Source organism: Microcaecilia unicolor, chromosome 11 (assembly GCF_901765095.1).
Source record: "Microcaecilia unicolor chromosome 11, aMicUni1.1, whole genome shotgun sequence".
NCBI lineage: Eukaryota > Metazoa > Chordata > Amphibia > Gymnophiona > Siphonopidae > Microcaecilia > Microcaecilia unicolor.
The window spans coordinates 180,779,938-180,799,330 of record NC_044041.1 but is presented as its reverse complement, the minus strand read 5'-3'; the positions used below and the strand labels follow the sequence as shown (position 1 = coordinate 180,799,330).

The window sequence follows — 19,393 nt, the reverse complement described above, 5'->3', positions numbered from 1 at the left end:
AACTAAACAAAAGGTATTGGAAATATAGAAAGGAGCTTAAGATGGCAGGAAAATATATTAGTTTGATATTTAAGCCTGTTAGAAAGTGTCAAACGGAGAAGTCCCTAGAGAAGCTTATAAACATTCTGTCTGTTGTATTCAAAGCTGCACTTGTACTGCTGTTTTTCACTGATGTAACTAGATTCTCTTCTTCCCTCTGTCAGCTCTGTCCAGTGAGGTATCATGGAAAAACTGGTCTTCTATGTGCTGATATTCAGCATGTCTGTGAGAGCCCAGGTCTGTCCCAAGCGATGTATGTGTCAAAACTTGGCGCCTTCCCTTGCCATCCTCTGTACCAAGACGGGCTTACTTTTTGTGCCACCTGTCATTGACCGTCGGACAGTGGAGCTCAGACTGACTGACAACTTCATCACAGTGATCCGAAGGAAGGACTTTGCCAACTTGACCAGCCTTCTCCACTTGACTCTTTCCAGAAACACGATAAGCCAAATCATGCCTTATACATTTGCAGATCTGAGAGGGTTGCGGGCTTTGCACCTAGATAACAACAGGATAATTAGCATCAGCAGTATTCACTTCAAAGGGCTGCTGAATTTGCGCCACCTAATCCTGAGTAACAACCAGCTTCAGCACATAGCTCCAGGCTCCTTTGATGACTTTATTGGGATATTGGAAGATCTGGACCTCTCCTACAACAACTTAATTAGCATTCCCTGGGATATCATTGGGAAACTGAATAATGTCAACTCACTCAGCTTGGACCATAACCTTATTGACTTTGTTCCTGAGGGGGTGTTTACCAACCTTCTCAAACTAGCACGGCTAGATATGACATCCAATAAGTTGAAGAAAATCCCACCAGATCCACTGTTTTTGAGGATACCAGTGTATGCAAAGTCCAAGGGCTCTCCTTTGACCTCTTTGGTTCTCAGCTTTGGGGGTAACCCACTACACTGTAATTGTGAGCTATTATGGCTCAGACGCCTTACCAGGGAAGATGATCTGGAGACTTGTGCATCTCCTCCAGATCTGTTGGGAAAATATTTCTGGACCATCCCCGAGGAGGAATTTATCTGTGACCCACCAGTGATCACCAGACATTCAGGTAAGACATCAGTCATGGAAGGAGAAGAGGTTTTACTCAAGTGTAAAGCTATTGGAGACCCAGATCCTTCAATCCACTGGGTCTCACCAGAAGGAAAAGTAATTTCTAACTCATCCAGGACAATCTCATATGACAATGGAACACTTGAAGTTCTCATTACCACCATAAAGGATAGCGGTAATTTTACCTGCATTGCCTCCAATGCAGCTGGAGATGCCACTGCCTCAGTTGAACTATACATCAATCCTCTGCCTCATTTTGCCAACACAACTAATCATGTTAAACTTCCAGAGTCGGGGCCCTCCGATATCCTTATCTCTGCTAAATCGAGTTCCCCTGGTGGTGGGAATGAGACCAGCATTCAACAAGACAAGAAGGTGATAGCAGCCACCAAGACATCTTCTACAGCTCTCATTCAGTGGTACCCACAGAAGAACATCCCAGGAGTCCATATGTACCAGATCCAATACAACAGCTCTTCTGATAACACACTAGTGTACAGGTGAGTGGATTTATTTTAAAGACAGGATACTGAATTCCGATAAGGGTGGACATTTATGCTGAGTCAAAGGCTAAGTAATATTTATCAAGTTATAATTATGAACCGTTATATACAGCAAGAGGGATTATGGAAAGTAAATGCTTGACACCTAGAATGATGGAGGTACATGTCTTATTAAGCAGAGGAATAGATGTGGTTTTAGTCACTAACTTGACATGTAACATTATGCTGACAGAATGTAAGCTGAGTTACATCTTCAGATATGTTGAGGCAGTCCTGGGATCTGATAACAAACAGAGATTTGGCAAGGTGAAAAAAAAATGAAAGAACATGGGAAACTACTACTACTACTTAACATTTCTAGAGCGCTACTAGGGTTACGCAGCGCTGTACAATTTAACAAAGAGAGACAGTCCCTGCTCAAAGAGCTTACAATCTAATAGACAAGTGAACGGTCGGTCTGATAGGGCAGTCAAATTGGGGCAGTCTGGATTCACTGAACGGTAAGGGTTAGGTGCCGAACGCAGCATTGAAGAAACCTCTCTAATGGAGAGAGAGAGAGAGGCCTTTTATCGCAGGCCTTTTATACCCAGATGTTTAGCCTGTGCCATATATCTGGGTATAGGTTGGCTAGTGTTATTTATCTGTGTGCTAGTGATTTTCCGACTGGCAACTGGTAGGTAACCAGTTAAAGATAGGATCGCCTTTCTTGTGTTCTAATTTTATCCAGGCAGTTACCCAGTTAGCAGACCGAATATCACTTACTAACCAGGTAGCTCCCAGTTCCACCCAAGCTCCTCACCGCAATCACCACAGCACTACCCAGATAGTGTCAAGGTGGTCTGACTGGATTAAGCAGCATTTCCCAGATAAAGCGGCTGAAAATCCAAGTATGGACCCAGTCAGTGGAACTTATCCAGGTAGAGTCTTTCCTCCCTGGATATGGCCTTCTGAATATTGATCTCATGGTAAATGATACTAGATAAAGATCAACGTGATTCATCTGGTCTGCCCTGTAAGGCAATTAGGTTTGTACTGCTACTCTATACAGGTTACCCTACTTTCTTGTTTAGGGTTGTAACTGTCATTCTTTGTTTTGCATGATGTCCCTTTTCTATTTAAGGTCCGCTTTGAGCGGAAAAACTCTATGCTTTGATTCCAGCTTCGTGCTACATAGAGATCTTTGTTTCCAATCTCTTGCAATATAGAGATTCTCTGAGTTTATCCCAGGCCTTTTGGAGTTCCATCATTGTTTTTGTCCTGCCACCTCTACTGGGAGGGCATTCCAAGCATGTGTCCCACTTTCTACAAACAATTCTGAGATCACATGCCAGAAAGGTTAAGCCATCAGAACGTCTCATGTTCTAGTACAAGATACAGCAGTGGTCACCAAGAGTTCACTGGAAAGACTGAACTCTGTCGTTAGATAGGATATAGAATTCTGCAGTTGGATTTGTTACTAAATGATTGATGCTGATTTGTCTGTTTCAAGTCCCCTTTCTGATCCAAGTCTTATTCTTGCTATTTTTCTGTTCTTTGATAGCTAATCAATCATGAAAGTCTTACTCTCTTTTGAGGTGACAATTTTCAAACTGTCCATATTGCTCCAAAGTCCATGGGTACTTTTTGACAAATCTTTATACCGATTTTCAGTGTACATACATATGCCCCAGTTGTTTACTTTTGCTTTGAAAATTGCCATGAGTATCAAGTACCTACACATATTTGTGCTTGCTTTGTTCTACAGGGATTTTTTTGCATGAACAATAATGCACCTAGATTTCAAAATTCAATCTACATGCACTGTTTTGCTCCTTTGATCTAAATGCGATCCCTGGAGGAAAGCACGTTCTCATATGAATAGAAGTAAGGTGTATGCATGGTGGAACTCTATGCTTCCTTGTAGCAGGGTTGAAGGTTCATATTTTTCACACAGTCTTTTTACATAGCAAACTGGTACCTACCTGGATAAATGGCTTAAAAAATTTCTGTTAACTTTATTATAGGGCACCTAGGCTGTCAAGATGCATATGTCCCTCCTATTGTATAAAAGGCAGCATAGGCACCCATCCTGCTTATAATCGAATGACAAAAACGCCCAAGTTCCGACCTAAATCGGGAGATGGACGTTTATCTCACAAAAACGAATAACGCGGTATAATCGAAAGCCGAACTTGGACGTTTTCAACTGCACTCCATTGCAGAAGCGTACAAAGTTGACGGGGGTGTGTCGGAGGCGTGGTGAAGGCGGGACTGGGGCATGGTTATCACCCGAACAGAGATGGGCGCCTTTCGCCAATAATGGAAAAAAAGTATGCGTTTGTAGCTAGAATTTAGGGCACTTTTCCTGGACCCTGTTTTTTCACGAATAAGGCCCCAAAAAGTGCCCTAAATGACCAGATTACCCCCAGAGGGAATCGGGGATGACCTCCCCTGACTCCCCCAGTACGTCACTAACCCCCTCCCACCACAAAAAAATGATGTTTCACAACTTTTTATTTTCACCCTCAAATGTCATACCCACCTCCCTGGCAGCAGTATGCAGGTCCCTGGAGCAGTTGTTTGGGGGTGCAGTGGACTTCAGGCAGGTGGACCCAGGCCCATCCCCCCTACCTGTTACAATTGTGCTGCTTAATGCTTAGTCGCCCAACCCTCCCCAAACCCACTGTACCCACATGTAGGTGCACCCCTTCACCCCTTAGGGCTATAGTAATGGTGTAGACTTGTGGGCAGTGGGTTTTGAGGGGGATTTGGGGGGCTCAACACACAAGGGAAGGGTACTATGCACCTGGGAGCTCTTTAACCTTTTTTTTGTTTTTGTAAAAGTGCCCCCTAGGGTGCCCGGTTGGTGTCCTGGCATGTGAGGGGGACCAGTGCACTATGAATCCTGGCCCCTCCCACGAACAAATGCCTTGGATTTATTCGTTTTTGAGCTGGGCGCTTTCATTTTCCATTATCACTGAAAAACAAAAACGCCCAGCTCACAAATTGTCGAATAAAACATGGACGTCTATTTTTTGCGAAAATACGGTTCGGTCCGCCCCTTCACGGACCCGTTCTCGGAGATAAACGCCCATGGAGATAGACGTTTTCGTTCGATTATGCCCCTCCATGTGCCTTTGAGAAATAGCCCTCTTCAAAGCTACTGCACTCTTATCCCTGCGCCAAAGAGTAATTTTTTGCATGTATGCACTGATGAGAATCAGCTTTTATACATGTATTTTATGAACTCTACCACCTTAATTAGACCATCCACTTTCCCAAACAAAGAGGTTACCTCATTGGAGGTCATCTTAAAATAAGTAGAAAAATCTTGTAAAGTCTTCCATATGCTGTCCAAAGAAGCCACTGGTAGAGTTGTTGGTTCCTCCCCCCCCCCTAACTACTCCAACATTCTCACACTCTCGACAGCTCACCAGCTGAGCGTCACCCCCATCTGAGGCTTCCGGTGCTGATCCCACCAGCACCTGCGACTCCTCTACCAGTGCGGCTGCCAGTGCCGGACACAATGGAGGATTGGATACCAGGGGAGAGAGGCTTTTATTTTATTTTTGCTAATTTCAACATAATTCACAAGTATGTACTTGTTACAGAAGAGATAAGAAGAAATTACATTCATTAAAAAAAATAAAGAAGCATTAATCTCTCTTCTTCCTTATGCTACAATAGTAAGGGGTAGAGTAACTAAGACACTGAGGCAAAAAAAAAAAAAAAAAAAAAGAAAGGACATAACACGTAATTCTACAGTATAACAAACAATACCAATCAGATGTTATACAATATTCTTAAGCTCTATGAAGGACTTTAGCTAATCAGATAAAAAGAAAACATACTTAGGACCTCCCCCTCCCAAAGCGTACCAAACATTTTCAGGGATAGGCCAACAAGAAAGTTGCTCCCATATTTAAGGTCTCTTTCCTTAAAGCATAAGTACATAAGTGTTGCCATACTGGGACAGACCGAAGGTCCATCAAGCCCAGTATCTTGTTTCCAACAGTGGCCAATCCAGGTCACAAGTACCTGGCAGGAAAACAAAGAATAGCAACATTCCATATAGAACCCCAAAGAGAAGCAAGATTCTAGAATTCTAAAGAATAACAAGATTCCATGCAGAATTTCAAAGTGTAGCAACATTCCATGTAGAACCCTAAAGAGTAGCAAGATTCCATTCAGAATCCCAAGTACATAAGTACATAAGTATTGCCATACTGGGAAAGACCAAAGGTCCATCAAGCCCAGCATCCTGTTTCCAACAGTGGCCAATCCAGGTCACAAGTACCTGGCAAGATCCCAAAACAGTACTTGTGTAGCCTTAGCTGGCCATAAACGTTCTGGCCAATTAAAAAAAAAAAAAAAAAGAGCTTGTGAATCATAAAAATATATTTTCATGAAATTGTTCAAATCCAGCTCAAAACCTAAGGAAATTATCAAAGTGCATCACTTGTTCTGGCCAGTTTCAACAAATACAAAGTGATATAAAGGTACTTCAGGAATTTAGAAACACTGTTGCTCAAGATAGGATATTTCTCTAGAGGAAGATCGAACAGATGGAGAATGAAAATAGACACTTGAACTTGCGTGCTTTGAATTTTCCACGTTCTCTGGGGGGATTTGCCTTTGGATATGTTTAAAAAATGTATCTTTCAGAAATTTTGAAGTTTTTCTCAGGGTTATTTCTGCCTTTGAGTAAAATATTTTACATTAATATTTCTTCAAGTAGTTCCCAAGGAGAGGTATTAGCTCTGCAAGCTTCAGGTGGACAGATGGACCTAAATACTATTTCAGCATTACTGGAACAATCTATTACTGAGTCAACTTAGAGATGTACTTTGATCATTTCCTTTGTTTTTGAACAGGATTTGAATAATTTCATGAAAATACATGCATTTTAAAAGATACATATATAAGTAGGGATCCCAGTACTGCCCTGCCCAGTTTCATTTTATGTTATGTAAATATATAGCTCCAGGAAACAAAGTAGTCCAAAAAGGATTTCCAAAGTTTATTAATAAAAAGATGCCTGATGTGGCTACATTTCATCTTATAAGGCTGCGTCAGGGGTCAATACATGTTTTTAAAGCGCAAGAAGACTATGACAAACGTTGTCCAATGTAGAGGAATTAACCAACCTAATATACATAGCGGCGTATCAATATTAGTATTTTTTGCAAAAGCTGCCCTAAACACAACATGTCAATATGATGATGTTCCTTATGATAACATGGCAGAATGAACTTCATACTTGGGTTATGATTATCCCCCTTGCTCATTCCCCTGGTATATGGAAGTTACCATCATATTGACATTTTGGGGGAGATTCTATATATGGTGTCACGATCGTGCCCATGTTTCAGGCTCTCAGTCATCTCGCCACCTGGTGGCTGCATTGGATTGTCTGTGTGCTGTTTCCCAGGTTCCAGAAGTCAGGCCGGTCCAGTCCGGATCTTCCAGCCTCCCAGATTGTCTTGGGAGTTTTGGAACTTAGCAGCACCCTTACCTGGTGAACTCCCTTGTAGGTGGCCTTTATTAGCCACCTGGAAGCTTCTGCCTTTGCATCGCCTAAGGCCTTGGTTTCTTGGTGCTTGTTGCACTTCTGCCTAGTTTGGTTTTTATTCTAGTTCCTTGTCTGATTCTAGTTAGTCTGTGTGTAGTTTAATTTAGGGTTATTGTTTGTTTTCTAGTCTTGTTCCTTGCTTGTCTTTTTGTATTTAGTTTCTGTTTGTCTGTGTTTCTTGTTCAGTGGCTGCCTGGCAGCTTTCAGTTCTGTCTCTTGTCTGTCAGTGTTTGTTCCTTGTTTCTGTGGCTGCTTGCAGCTTTCAGTTCCCATCCTTTAGCTTGTCCATTCCCTGCCTTGTGTGGTATTGTCTGTCTGTGAGTCCTAGCCCAGTTTCCTGCTTTGCTGTCCATGTATATTCCTTTCCCCTCTGACCCTCAGTCCCTCTTCAGCCTAGTTGGTATCCAGTTCCTGCCCTGTCCTGTAAGTCCTGCCGGCCACCTGAAGCCAGGGGCTCAATTCCTGGGGAAGGGCGGCTAAGTGCAGGTGAAGTCTTGCTGTTCCTGTCTGAGTTCTGTCTTGTCCCTGGTGTGGGGTGGTTTTGCCTGCCATTGCTGCTACTCGGCAGTGGCCCAAGGGCTCACAAACCTAGTTCCTGCCTTGAAAGCCTGACATATGGCACTTAAAAAGTCACCATGGAAATCGGTGCTGACTAAGCATATTTTATAAGCGGTGCCTAGATTTAGGCGTGGTATATAGAATACACTTAGTTGATATATCAGCACCTAAAACTACATGCATCCGTTAACACCAACAAAAACATGGCATAAATCCCAGCATGTAGATTTATGTGTATTGGCCATATTCTATAGCTATGCGTGTAAATTTCGGAATGCCCATGAAATGCCCTTTTCCCTGCCCACAACCATGCCCCTTTTTACCTGCGAGCATTAGAAGTTTGGCGTACTTCGTTATATAATATGCTTAGCAAATTGTGCTCCTAAATTCTAATTATTGCCAATTAGTGCTCATTGCTTGTTAGACATAAGACATAAGCATCGCCACACTGGGACAGACCACAGGTCCATCTAGCCCAGTACCCTGTCTCTGACAGTGGCCAATCCAGGTCACAATCACCCGACAAGATCCACGGAGCAAAGCATTTTGCACTGCTTGTCCCAGGAATAGTGGATTTTTCCCTACGTCCATTTAATAACATTTTATGGCCTTTTCCTTCAGGAAGCCGTCCAAACCTTTCTTAAACTCTGCTAAGTTAATCGCCTTAACCACATTCTCTGGCAACGAATTCCAGATTCGAATTACACGCTGAGTAAAGAAAAAAATTCTCTTATTTGTTTTAAACTTACTGCACTCCAGCTTCATCGCATGCCCCCTTGTCCTAGTATTTTATGAAAGCGTAAACAGACGCTCCATATCTATCTTTACCATTCCACTCATTATTTTATATACCGCTATCATAAATGCTGTTATCAGTGCTCACTAGCTTGTTAAGCGTGTTAAGTTACACATGTTGTTATAGAATCTGATCAGATTTAGGCGCGGATCTCTAGGCACGCTATATAAAATCCAAGGGTTTGTGCTTTTACAAAAATACTGATATTGATATGTACTATGTTTATTAGGTCAGGTCATTCCTCTGTGTTGGAAGTCTTTCATCACACTCTTCTTGTGCTTTAGAAACATCCACTGACCCCTGGTACAGCCCTTATCAGACAAAACATGGCTACATCAGCAGTGGCGTAGGAAGGGGGGGCGGTGGGGCGGTCCGCCCCGGGTGCATGCGCTGGGGGGGTGTCGGCGCCGCTGGTTACCTGCTCTCTCTGCCCCGGAACAGGTTACTTCCTGTTCCGGGGCAGAGAAAGCAGGGAACCAACGGAGCCGACGCAGCTCCCAGAGACGACGTGCACTCGGCGGGGCGGAGTGCCAGCGGTAATGATGCACTCCGGGGGGGGGGGGGGGGTTGCGCGTGCCGAGGGGGGCATGCGCGCTGAGGGGGGGGGGGGGGGTGCGCCGGGCTGCACCTGGGGGGGTGCGCAGCGGCCACCAGCCCCGGGTGTGAGCCGGCCTCGCTACGCCGCTGCACATCAGTCTTATTTATGTTAATAAATCTTGGAACTCCTTTTTGAACTGGTGCGATCTGTGCTTCCATTTTGCTAGATCAGCAGCTGTCTCCTTGTTGGTATGTATAAGTTTTACTTGGGCATGTTTAAGACTATTCATATGCTCACATTTCTTATAATATCTTCGTAAAGGTGGTTAATAAATCCTGATAAATAAATAAACATGACCCTGTAAGAGTTTCATTATCGAGTCTTCCCACAGATAGCCCCAGGCTTGAAAGCAGGATGATTTCAAAGAGAATCTATGGCATTTCCCTTTATAAATTTAGGGGGTCAAAATTCAGCCGGCAGCGGTGAACGTTTTGCCGACTGCCATCGGCATTATTCCCAGATAATTTGGTCATGTCCGGGCTTCAAAATTGAGGGGCCCTTTTACAAGGCAGATAAGGACCTATACGGGTGCAGCACATACCAAATCTGCATTACCACCCAGCTAGCGTGTGCACCTGGCGGTATTTCCTAGTTTGGCGCATGCCGAAAGCCCACGGTAGAAAATAATTTTCTATATTCCCAGCAGTAATCAGCAGTTGGTGCGTGCTGGACAGTTACTGCGTGGGTAACGCATGAGCCCTTACTGCTAAGTCAACGTTTTCCATTAAGGGCTCAGGCCATCAATAGATGGTCACTGGTTTTCGTTTTGCCGCAAGTCCATTTCCCAGCCCCAAAACAAAACCCCTTTTTTCCAGATGCAGTGGAGAAATGGTCCAACGTATGTCCAATACACGCACCTACACTACCACATCCTACTTTTTTTTTGTTACATTTGTACCCTGCACTTTCCCACTCATGGCAGGCTCAATGCGGCTTACATGAGGCAATGGAGGGTTAAGTGACTTGCCCAGATTCACCAGGAGCTGCCTGTGCCTGAAGTGGGGATTGAACTCAGTTCCTCAGGACCAAAGTCCACCACCCTAACCACTAGGCCACTCCTCCACTCCTTTGTAAAAGGGCACCTGAATATCCGGTGTAAGCGGTACTGACTAACACATGGCCGGTTAAGTTGATATTCAGAACTTACCTAGCCATGGGTTGCTGCATAAAGATAGAACTGACTTTTATACGGTCCCGTTTATGCAGTTACCCTGGCCGCTTAAGCATTGAAATATTTATTTATTTATTTGTTACATTTATATCCCACATTTCCCACCTATTTGTAGGCTCAATGTGGTTTACATAGTACTGGAGAGGCGTTACAGACTCCGGTGTAAACAAATACAAAGTGATGTTGTGGTAAGATCAAGTTCATGTGGCCCAGCCACACTAGGGAATCGTACAACGGAAGAGTTGTGTTATGTCCATTACGTTCTTTAGTTTTGTTGTGTTGCATAAGCACTTAAGCAGGCCAAGTGCCAACTCTGCTCCTTGAATGCCCCCAAAATAGCCAGCTTTCACTTTTTTTTAGCGAAGATAACTGCTTAAATACCGCTGAAAATTACTAGATAGCCCCGAGCAAGTGATTTAACTGGTCAGAGGCTGTTTCAACCAGCAGATGGGTCACCCAGTGCAAAGGGGACTGCTGGACTGCCCCACAACCAGCTCTGCATCTTTCCAGCCAGTGGTGAGCTGGAGCGGGCTCTCACGGGCTCGCGAGAGCCGTTTAAGTTTTTAAGAATTTTGGGAGCCGGTTGTTACAGTAGGCCTCCCCATGGCTACTTTAACAACTGACTCCCAAAATGTGGTTTTGGGCCCCCTCCTGAATTCTCTTTTACTTTGCTGGCAGTGTTGCTGGCCCCACCAGCCAAGTAAATAGACTGCTGCTGCTCCCTGCTCCTTGTTTCTGACTCTGAGCATCAGGCTGGGACTTTTCATGCAAGCGCAAGAAGGTTCCATCATGCTGCTCAGAGCCAGAAACAAGCAGCAGAGAATGGTGGCAGTCCATTTATTGGCTGGTGGGGCTCGGCAAAGGTATGCCTAGCGTGCCCGCACAAGCGAGGGGAGAGAGAAGCATGTATTTCCCCCTCCCCCCAAATTTCAGGGCCGGCTGTGCCCCGGAGAGAGAGCCCGTTGTTAAAAATTTACCAGCACACCCCTGTTTCCAGCACAGGGAAATCTATTTGCACTGTACACAGCAGACATAGTTTTCCCTGCCCAGGGGAAGGAAGATTTCCAGGAATCCGTTCTGTGGGTAAACACCTGATTACCTGTGGAGAATCCCTTTCAAAATTGTGCCTATGCGAACAGTCCACATACAGGCACCAATCAAAATCCCCAGGACACATAATTATTTAAAAGTAACGGATCGTCAAAAGTGAAAAAAAAGCAGCTGTAGAACTCACCCAGCATCTGTTCCACACCATCAGCCCATTAGTGACAACGGACATTTCTTCCTGTGCTCAGGAAAATTAGAAAACAAAAGAGATTTCACTTATCGTAATCAAAAACATTGAGTATTTCCGTAATGCTATGAGACATTGACATGATTTCATGTTTCAGTCTCCGCATCAGGGAGCTCAGAGCAAGCATGTCCATCTACTAAAGGGGCTCATTTTCAAAGCACTTAGGCTTACAGATCCACAGGTTACTATGCAACTAAGTGCTTTGAAAATACGCCTCAAGTTATCTCTACACATATAGATCACGCTATGACACTCAGTAGTGCAGGGCGTAGCCAGACAGCAGATTTTGGGTGGGCCTAGGCAAGAAGTGGGTGGGCCCCAAATGTTCTCTCCCCCCCCCCCCCCCCCCAACGCCAACAAAAATCAGCTGGTGGGAAAATGCTTCTCTCCACCTTGGTAGTCTGCAGCAGGCATGGGCTGAAAATTGAGCTTGCGCAGGTGCCGGTATCTTGGAGATTAGCGTTTTCGTTACCATCAGGGAGAAGTCTTCAGCTGGCAGAGCTTGGGATCCCTACCAGTTACCACTAAACATGTGCTACTGTTGGGTGGGCCTGAACCCTAAGTGGGTGGGCCCCGGCCCATCTGTGGCTACACCACTGGTAGTGCACATATGGTTTTGCACAAATATCCACCTTCTCCAAAGAAGCATCTACTCTAGGGGGCCAATGTTCAGTCTGCGGAAGGTAGCTGGGCTGCCTCCTGCAGTCAGCGCTGAGGCCCGAAATTCAATGCTGAACCGTTTCCAGTGACCAGCATATAATATCTGGTTTATTTTTGGCTGGTTTCAACTTAACCAGTCAAAGATATATCACTTATTCACACTACTAAATGTGGCTGCCAAACTTAGCCAGCGATGTGCCAAAAATCGGCATAGCTGGTTATATTGCACAATATAATAGGTTATTTACTAGGTGCTAACTGGCGATATTCAGAGAAAGATAGCTGGCTGCCTTCCACTGAATATCACCGGATAGCCGGCTAAGTACCATTTAGCCAGCCAGATGCTGTTCTTGGCAGGTTAAATGGTTAAGCAAACGAACAGTGGATCCAAAAAAACTCCTCTCTCAGATGGTATTTCTCGAACAAGGACTTTATTCAAATCAGTAAAAAATGGGTCGTTTTTTTATTGATTTGAATAAAGACCTTGTTCGAGAAACACCATCTGAGAGAGGAGGTTTTTTTGGATCCACTGTTCGTTTGCTTGGCTTTCGTTTCTCTCATGGAGAGGTCACCTTCTGTAGGTTTAATGGTTATGCACAGTCCAAAAAAGGGGGTGTGGAAATTGGAGGGTCATAGGCATTTCGGGTCAGATCGGGGGCATGGTTCTGAGTTACGTGCATAATTCCAGAATATGGGTGCTCTGCACATAAATTTAGACAGCAGCATTTGCACCTGAAATGACACACACACGCTGGGGGTGGGGCTTACCGCCGGGCTACCTCAGGAGCCTGGCTGTAGTTCCAAACTGGCGCATGGCAAGCATGTTGCCATACTCAACCCTTTAGTAAAAGGGTCCTACATTAACCTACATATGACCTTGTCGCATTTAGGTGGTTGCAGTTACGCCAGGTCTAAGGCAAATGTAAGGCTTGTTGATGCCAGGTTACCCTAGTATTCTATAACAGAATCTGGTCACTCAGATGCTATTGTAGAAAAGATGTTCAGCACTTAGCATCAGGGTAAATAGAGATGCCACTTATAAAATTGCTCCCTTAGGGGAAGTTAGGAGTTACTTCCATGCTAAATGTTTGGTGTGAAAGCATTCTAACGGATGCAAGGTGCCAAAATGGAGCAGATCCATGTGAAAACTCAGTCAAGCACCCATTTATAAAATTATGCATAAGGACCCAATATTCAGACTGTGGAAGGTAGCCAGGTTGCCTCCCCTGGTCGGCACTGAGCCTAGATATACAATGCTGTATCGTTTCCGATGACTGACCTTGAATATCTGGGTATTTTTTGGCCGATATTCAATGCTGGCTGGTCAAGCAAAGATATACCAGCTATTTTGGCAGCCAGATTTGTCTGTCAAGCTTAGCTGGCGATGTGCTGAATATTAGCAGATAGCCGGTTATACCATGCAACAGAACCGGTTTTCTGCTAATTGCTAACTGGCAATATTTAGTGGGTGATAACCATCTATCTCCCACTCAATATTGCCGGATAGCTGGTTACGTGCCATTTAAGTGTCCAGGAGCCAATCCTGGCCAGTTAAATGGTTTTAAATATTGGGTGGTAAGTGTTTCTGTGTGGATCTGCAAAGGGGAGGTTGTCATGGGAGGGGCTGGGTGGGCCAGGGACGCGCCTTTAAAACGCACGCAGTGTTACAGATTAGCATGGATCTGCACCCAAACTTGCCCATCAGGATATGCACCTGGTTTCAGTTGCTGTAACTCCTCTTGCCTAAAGTTGAGTGTGAATCCTGATGCTACACTCTATAAAGAAAGGGTGCCGATCCTGGAACAGTGGCGTACCAAGGGCGGGGCAGTGGTCCGCCTCGGATGCACACTGCAGGAGGGGTGCTGGGAGCAGCCGCGTGGCTGTCGGCTTTGACGGTCCCCTGCTCCCTCTGCCCTGGAACAGGAAGTAACAGCAGAGGGAGCAAGGAACAGGCGGAGCCGACAGCTGTGCGGCTGCTCCCTGCACTCCAGCAGACAAGAATAATGCACCAGGGGGAGGGCTTGGAGGTGATACCTGGGGGGGGGGGGGGGAACAGATGACACTGCATGGGGGGGGGGGTGCGCAGCGGCGACCACCCCAGGTGTATGCCAACCAAGGAACGCCACTGTCCTGGAACACTCTTCTAGAACACCCTTCAGCACTGACTGTTTTCAGTGACAAATTGTGAGTTTCCCCCTTAATGTCTTCAGTGCTGCACAAGTTCTTTGCCCAGTTAGTACCTTCTGTGGTAGCCAGAAGTGGAGCCAGGTTGACGGCGCAGGGGGAGCAAAAGCGGCGCAAGAGCGGACTTCCGCCGTCACCGGCGCACATTTTCAATGCAATGCGACGAGAAAAAATTAGGTGCTGGCGCCGGCAGAACTCCGTTTGGGGGAGCGGCTGCTCCCCTGGCGCCCCACCTAGCTACGCCATTGGTGGTAGCTGTATGTCCTTCAGGGGCCTTTTCCTATACAGGAATGACGTAACAATGTGGAGAATCTGGGAACTATTTGATGGATGAACTGCCTCTCTGCAAGGCTGTCAAGAGAGGGGGGCAGGGGGCAAGATTCCCCAGGGCCCTTCCTCCAAGGGGGGCCTGCCCCAGCACTGGCATGGCTAAGATTGTTCTCCTGAGTCCTGTTCCTCCTGTGTGCCGCAGTGCTGGGTTATCATGTTAACTCTGCTCTGAGGGACATAGGTCCTTCTTCCTGCCTCATTCTACCTCCTGTGTGAAGTACTTTCTGTTTCCACAAACATGGAGGAGGGATGTAGCAGTAAGAGAGACCTGTGCGGCAGAGCAGAGTGAACATCCTGGCACACAGGGGTGGGGGGGGGGGGAGGCAGGTCCGGGCATGTGCCCATGCCAGGGGCGGCAGCAGCAGCAGGCGTAAGGGAGGGGGAGGACCCAGGGGGTGTTTGCAATAGGGGGGGGGGGTATTCGCCCCGGGTCCAGCTTTGTCTCTCAGCAGCCCAGCCTCTCTGGCATAATCAAAATGTGAAGATAGGAAGTTAAATACGTAAGGATCTCATGCAGCATTCTGTGAAAGGGACATTTAAAAGGGCAAATGATCAATATAGAATGCCTTGGGCCTGTCAAGAAATGAAAATGAATATTGACAATGTTCAAAATTGGATTCTCTAGTAGGCTGTGGTATATTTTTTTCTCTTTTTGAAGTATGTGGAATGTTGTCTAAACCTTCAATCTTCCACACTCAGATCCGCCTTTGGGATACTGTGATTATACAGCTTGTCATGCTTGCACTGAAGACACTCTTTGGTGTAGATTTACCCAGAGACAGTATAAATACTTGCATTTATTTGTTTATAAAATGTATGTATAAAATTTATATCCTGACCAACGCATTGATCTGGGCGGGTTATAAACAAACACACACGATATATAATAAAGGTAAAATAAGTAAACAAACATACAAACAAATTACAGTAGGACAATTAAAGGTAAAATATTGGGAAAAATATATCAAATGTCAGTTTGCTGACTTTATCCCTTACAGAATGTTAATTTATGGACAAATCATGTTCCAGACCATTAGAAACTATTACAATTTATAGACCTGGGAAACTGGTGCTTGACTCAACAGAAATTATGGGGCCGTTTTACAAACCGGCGGTGCGCCAAATCGACAGTATCGTCCAGTTTGCGAGCCCACCTGGCGGTAATGTTGAAGTTGGTGCTTGCTGTTTCCAGCGGTAGAAAAGATTTTTCTTTTTTTCTACCATGGGGGGGGGGGGGGGCATTTCTGGTGGTAATCGGCAGTGTGGCCACATTGGTGCGCGCTGCATGGGTACCGCACGTGTAGCATGCGAGCCCTTACCGCTAGGTCCGTGGGTGGCGGTAAGGGCTTGGGCAGTAAATAGCCATGTGCTACCTTTAATTCTAGCACACGGCCATTTACTGCCCCCACTGAAGAAAGCCCAGGGCCGCTGAGAGACTGGGCCAGGCCCGGGACAAGGCCGCCCCCGGGGCCCCCCACCCCACCCAAGGTCGCCGGGCCCCCCCCCCCCCACCTGCCAACGGGCTATCTCTCCACCCCCGGGCCCTGTGCACTGACTGTAAGCGCCTCACCTTCGAAAGCGCAGCAACAAGCAGCGGCAGACCACTCCTTCCTTCCGTGTCCCACTCTCGCGGAAGTTACGTCAGGCGAGGGCGGGACATGGAAGGAAGGAGTGGTCTGCTGCTGCTTGCTGCGCTTTCGAAGGTGGGGCACTTAAGTTCAATGCCAGGGTGCGACGGAGGGCGGGCGGACCAGACTGTGGCGGCGGCGCCGGGCCCCCCTCTGGAGGCCCGGGCCCGGGGAATTTTGTCCCCCCTGTCACCCCCTCTCGGCGGCCCTGAGAAAGCATTTTTCCCAGCTGCGGTGAAAAAATGGCCTAGCGTGCGCCACAAACACATGCCCACGCTACCGCAGGACATGTTTTACTATGGCTTAGTAAAAGGACCCCTATATGAAGTAATTTCTTGCTATGCTTCAGTGTTTAGTGACTTGATTGTTTTAGGCAATGTGAATCTCCGTCTAGATATCCCTGCTGAATATTCCCGGTAAGTTCAATATAGCCAGCTATCCCCGAATATTCAATTCATATCCAGTTATTGTAAGCAGCCACATCGAACCACTTAAATAGCTGGTATATCTTTAGCTGATTTAAAGTTAACCAGCTATCTTTGAATATCGACTGCCAGTTAACTTTTAAACTGGCTAAAAATAAACCAGATATTCAACACTGGTCACCAGAATAGGCCCAGCATTGAATATTCGGGCTGACCATGGGAGTTAGTCGGGTACCCTACCGTGGTCTGAATATTGGCTCCAATAAAACTTAACAAAATCAGGTTAAAATATTCCAAAGAACAATGATCGTACTTACAATAAATGGGGTAAATTGTCAATTCAATGCTCTGTGATACCACCAGATACAGTGATCAATCATTTAAGTTTCCATTCATAATTAGCAAGATCAGCTGGAATTCTAGTCATATATACACTTAAATAAACTTGTGTAAATAATCCAGCTTCTATAAGTACACACCTGTCTTTGATAGCATGTACTTGTCAGGTGAGGGTTCACATGGGCGGAGTCTGGGCAGAGCATGAGTGTGGCGCACATTTAAGTGAATAATTATAGAATGCTATGAGTTACACGTCAAAGCTCATAATGGACACGTAATAACATAGTAACATAGTAGATGACGGCAGAAAAAGACCTGCATGGTCCATCTAGTCTGCCCAACAAGATAAACTCATATGTGCTATTTCTTGTGTATACCTTACCTTGATTTGTATCTGCCATTTTCAGGACACAGACCGTAGAAGTCTTGCCCAGAACTAGCCCTACCACCCAAACACCTCTCTATGATTCTCTTCCTCTCTACGATTCCCTAATGTGTCTGTTACACATGAACCTTTTTCTACCACAACATTACTGTATTTGTTCATACCGGAATTGGCGAACACTTCTACGGTACTGTGTAAGCCACATTGAGTCTGCAAATAGGTGGGGAAATGTGGGATACAAATGTAACAAATAAATATCGGGGATGATCCTTTTACTTGTCAATTTACTCACTTTCTGAACTCAAGGGCCCTTTTACAGAGCGCTTTGGGTTTACCGTTCGCTGATCTGTGACTACCTGTGGCTCAACGTGGCCACCAGCAGTAGTCCCGCCCCGAGCAAGCACCACTTCCAGGGGGAAAAGAAAACTCCCAGAAATGGTTTGCACGGTGATAGCCCACTGGTAATCGGGGATCCCTGCCACATGGCCATGCGGTAAAATTCTCTTACCGCATGGCCGTGTGTACTGGGGGCTTTATTTTACCTGTTGTGGTAAAAAGGGCCCTGGCACGTGGGAAAAACAGCCCCCGCCATTACCGCAGGGCCCTTTTTTCCGTAGCTTGGTAAAAGGACCCCTTAATCTGTTCTTAAACCCTACATTTTCAATGCATGTTAAAGGTCGTTCCTTAGACTTTCTAGCTTACTCTGATATGTCAAGGAAATTTCCTCTAGCGAGTTATCAGGTCTGGGAACAATGGTTGGCCTGATCAGATCATTATCTTTTGGATTTCTGTTTGACTATCCCTAATACAAAGATTCAGTTACTGCAAAAAAACTTAAAACTGGGTCAAGACTTGGGATTGTTTTTGGTGGGAATTTAAACAGAAATTAGATCCATTAGCTCACTGTCCCAACTCCCAAATGCAAACATGGAATGATTCTGTTACTGCAATTTTAGATGACCTTGTGCCTCTGAAGGAAAAAAAAATTGCGTAATACTATTGACCCTTGGTTATCTGAGACGTTAGTGAAACTGAAAAAGAATTGTACGAGATTAGAGAGGATCTGGAAAAAAGATAGAAATCAAAATTCTTATGCCGAATGGAGGAAAGAAGTGAATTGTTATGGAGTCCTTTTATTAAGGTGCGCTGAAAAATGGCTTGCGGTAGTGTAGGCGTGGGTTTCGGGCACGCGCCGATCCATTTTTTAAGGCGCCTTTAAAAAAGTCTTTATTTATTTTGCTGAAAATGGACGTGTGGTAAAAGCAAAATTGCCACGTGTCCATTTTGGGTCCAAGACCTTACCGCCAGCCATTGACATAGTGGTAAAAATCTGGGCGGTAAAGACTTATGCGCATCAAATGCCACTTGGTGCGCGCCCATTATGCGCACCCGAAAATAAAAAATATTTTTCAGATGCGCGTATCGGACACACGCCAAAAATGAAAATACCACAAGAGCCATGTGGCAGTCAGGCGGTAACTCCATTTTGGCGTGCGTTGGGTGTGCGTAGATGCTTAGGCAGCTTAGTAAAAGGGCCCCAATGTTAGCTATAAATCAAGCTAAAAAGGATTATTATGATACACAGATTCAAAATTGAAGTAATCCTTCTAAAACATTGACTAAAATATTTGACGCCGTGACTAATATGGATAAAATGCTCTCTAGTCCTGAAGCTCTTTCACTTAGTGCAAAAGATCTAGCATATTTCTTTCAGTCTAATGTTAATAAAATTAGGCAGTCGTTTTGTTTAAATAATTCCACTGGTTCTATCGAATCTGCAGTTCAAAATTGAACAGATGCTATTACAGCTGATAGAATATGAGTTCAATTTGCTGATGTCTCAGTACAGTTTCATCAACATTGA

General features: G+C 45.3%; 1 protein-coding gene across 1 annotated transcript in view; it reads left to right on the top strand.

Moving 5' to 3' along the window:
- Positions 1-218: 218 nt before the first annotated feature.
- Positions 219-19,393, top strand: part of LOC115480385 (leucine-rich repeat and fibronectin type III domain-containing protein 1-like protein) — a 49,633-nt gene continuing 30,458 nt past the window's right edge. The window contains exon 1 of the mRNA XM_030219039.1: positions 219-1,607. Coding sequence (XP_030074899.1) covers positions 223-1,607 — 1,385 coding nt within the window. The 5' untranslated portion in view covers positions 219-222. The remainder of the gene's footprint in view (positions 1,608-19,393) is intronic.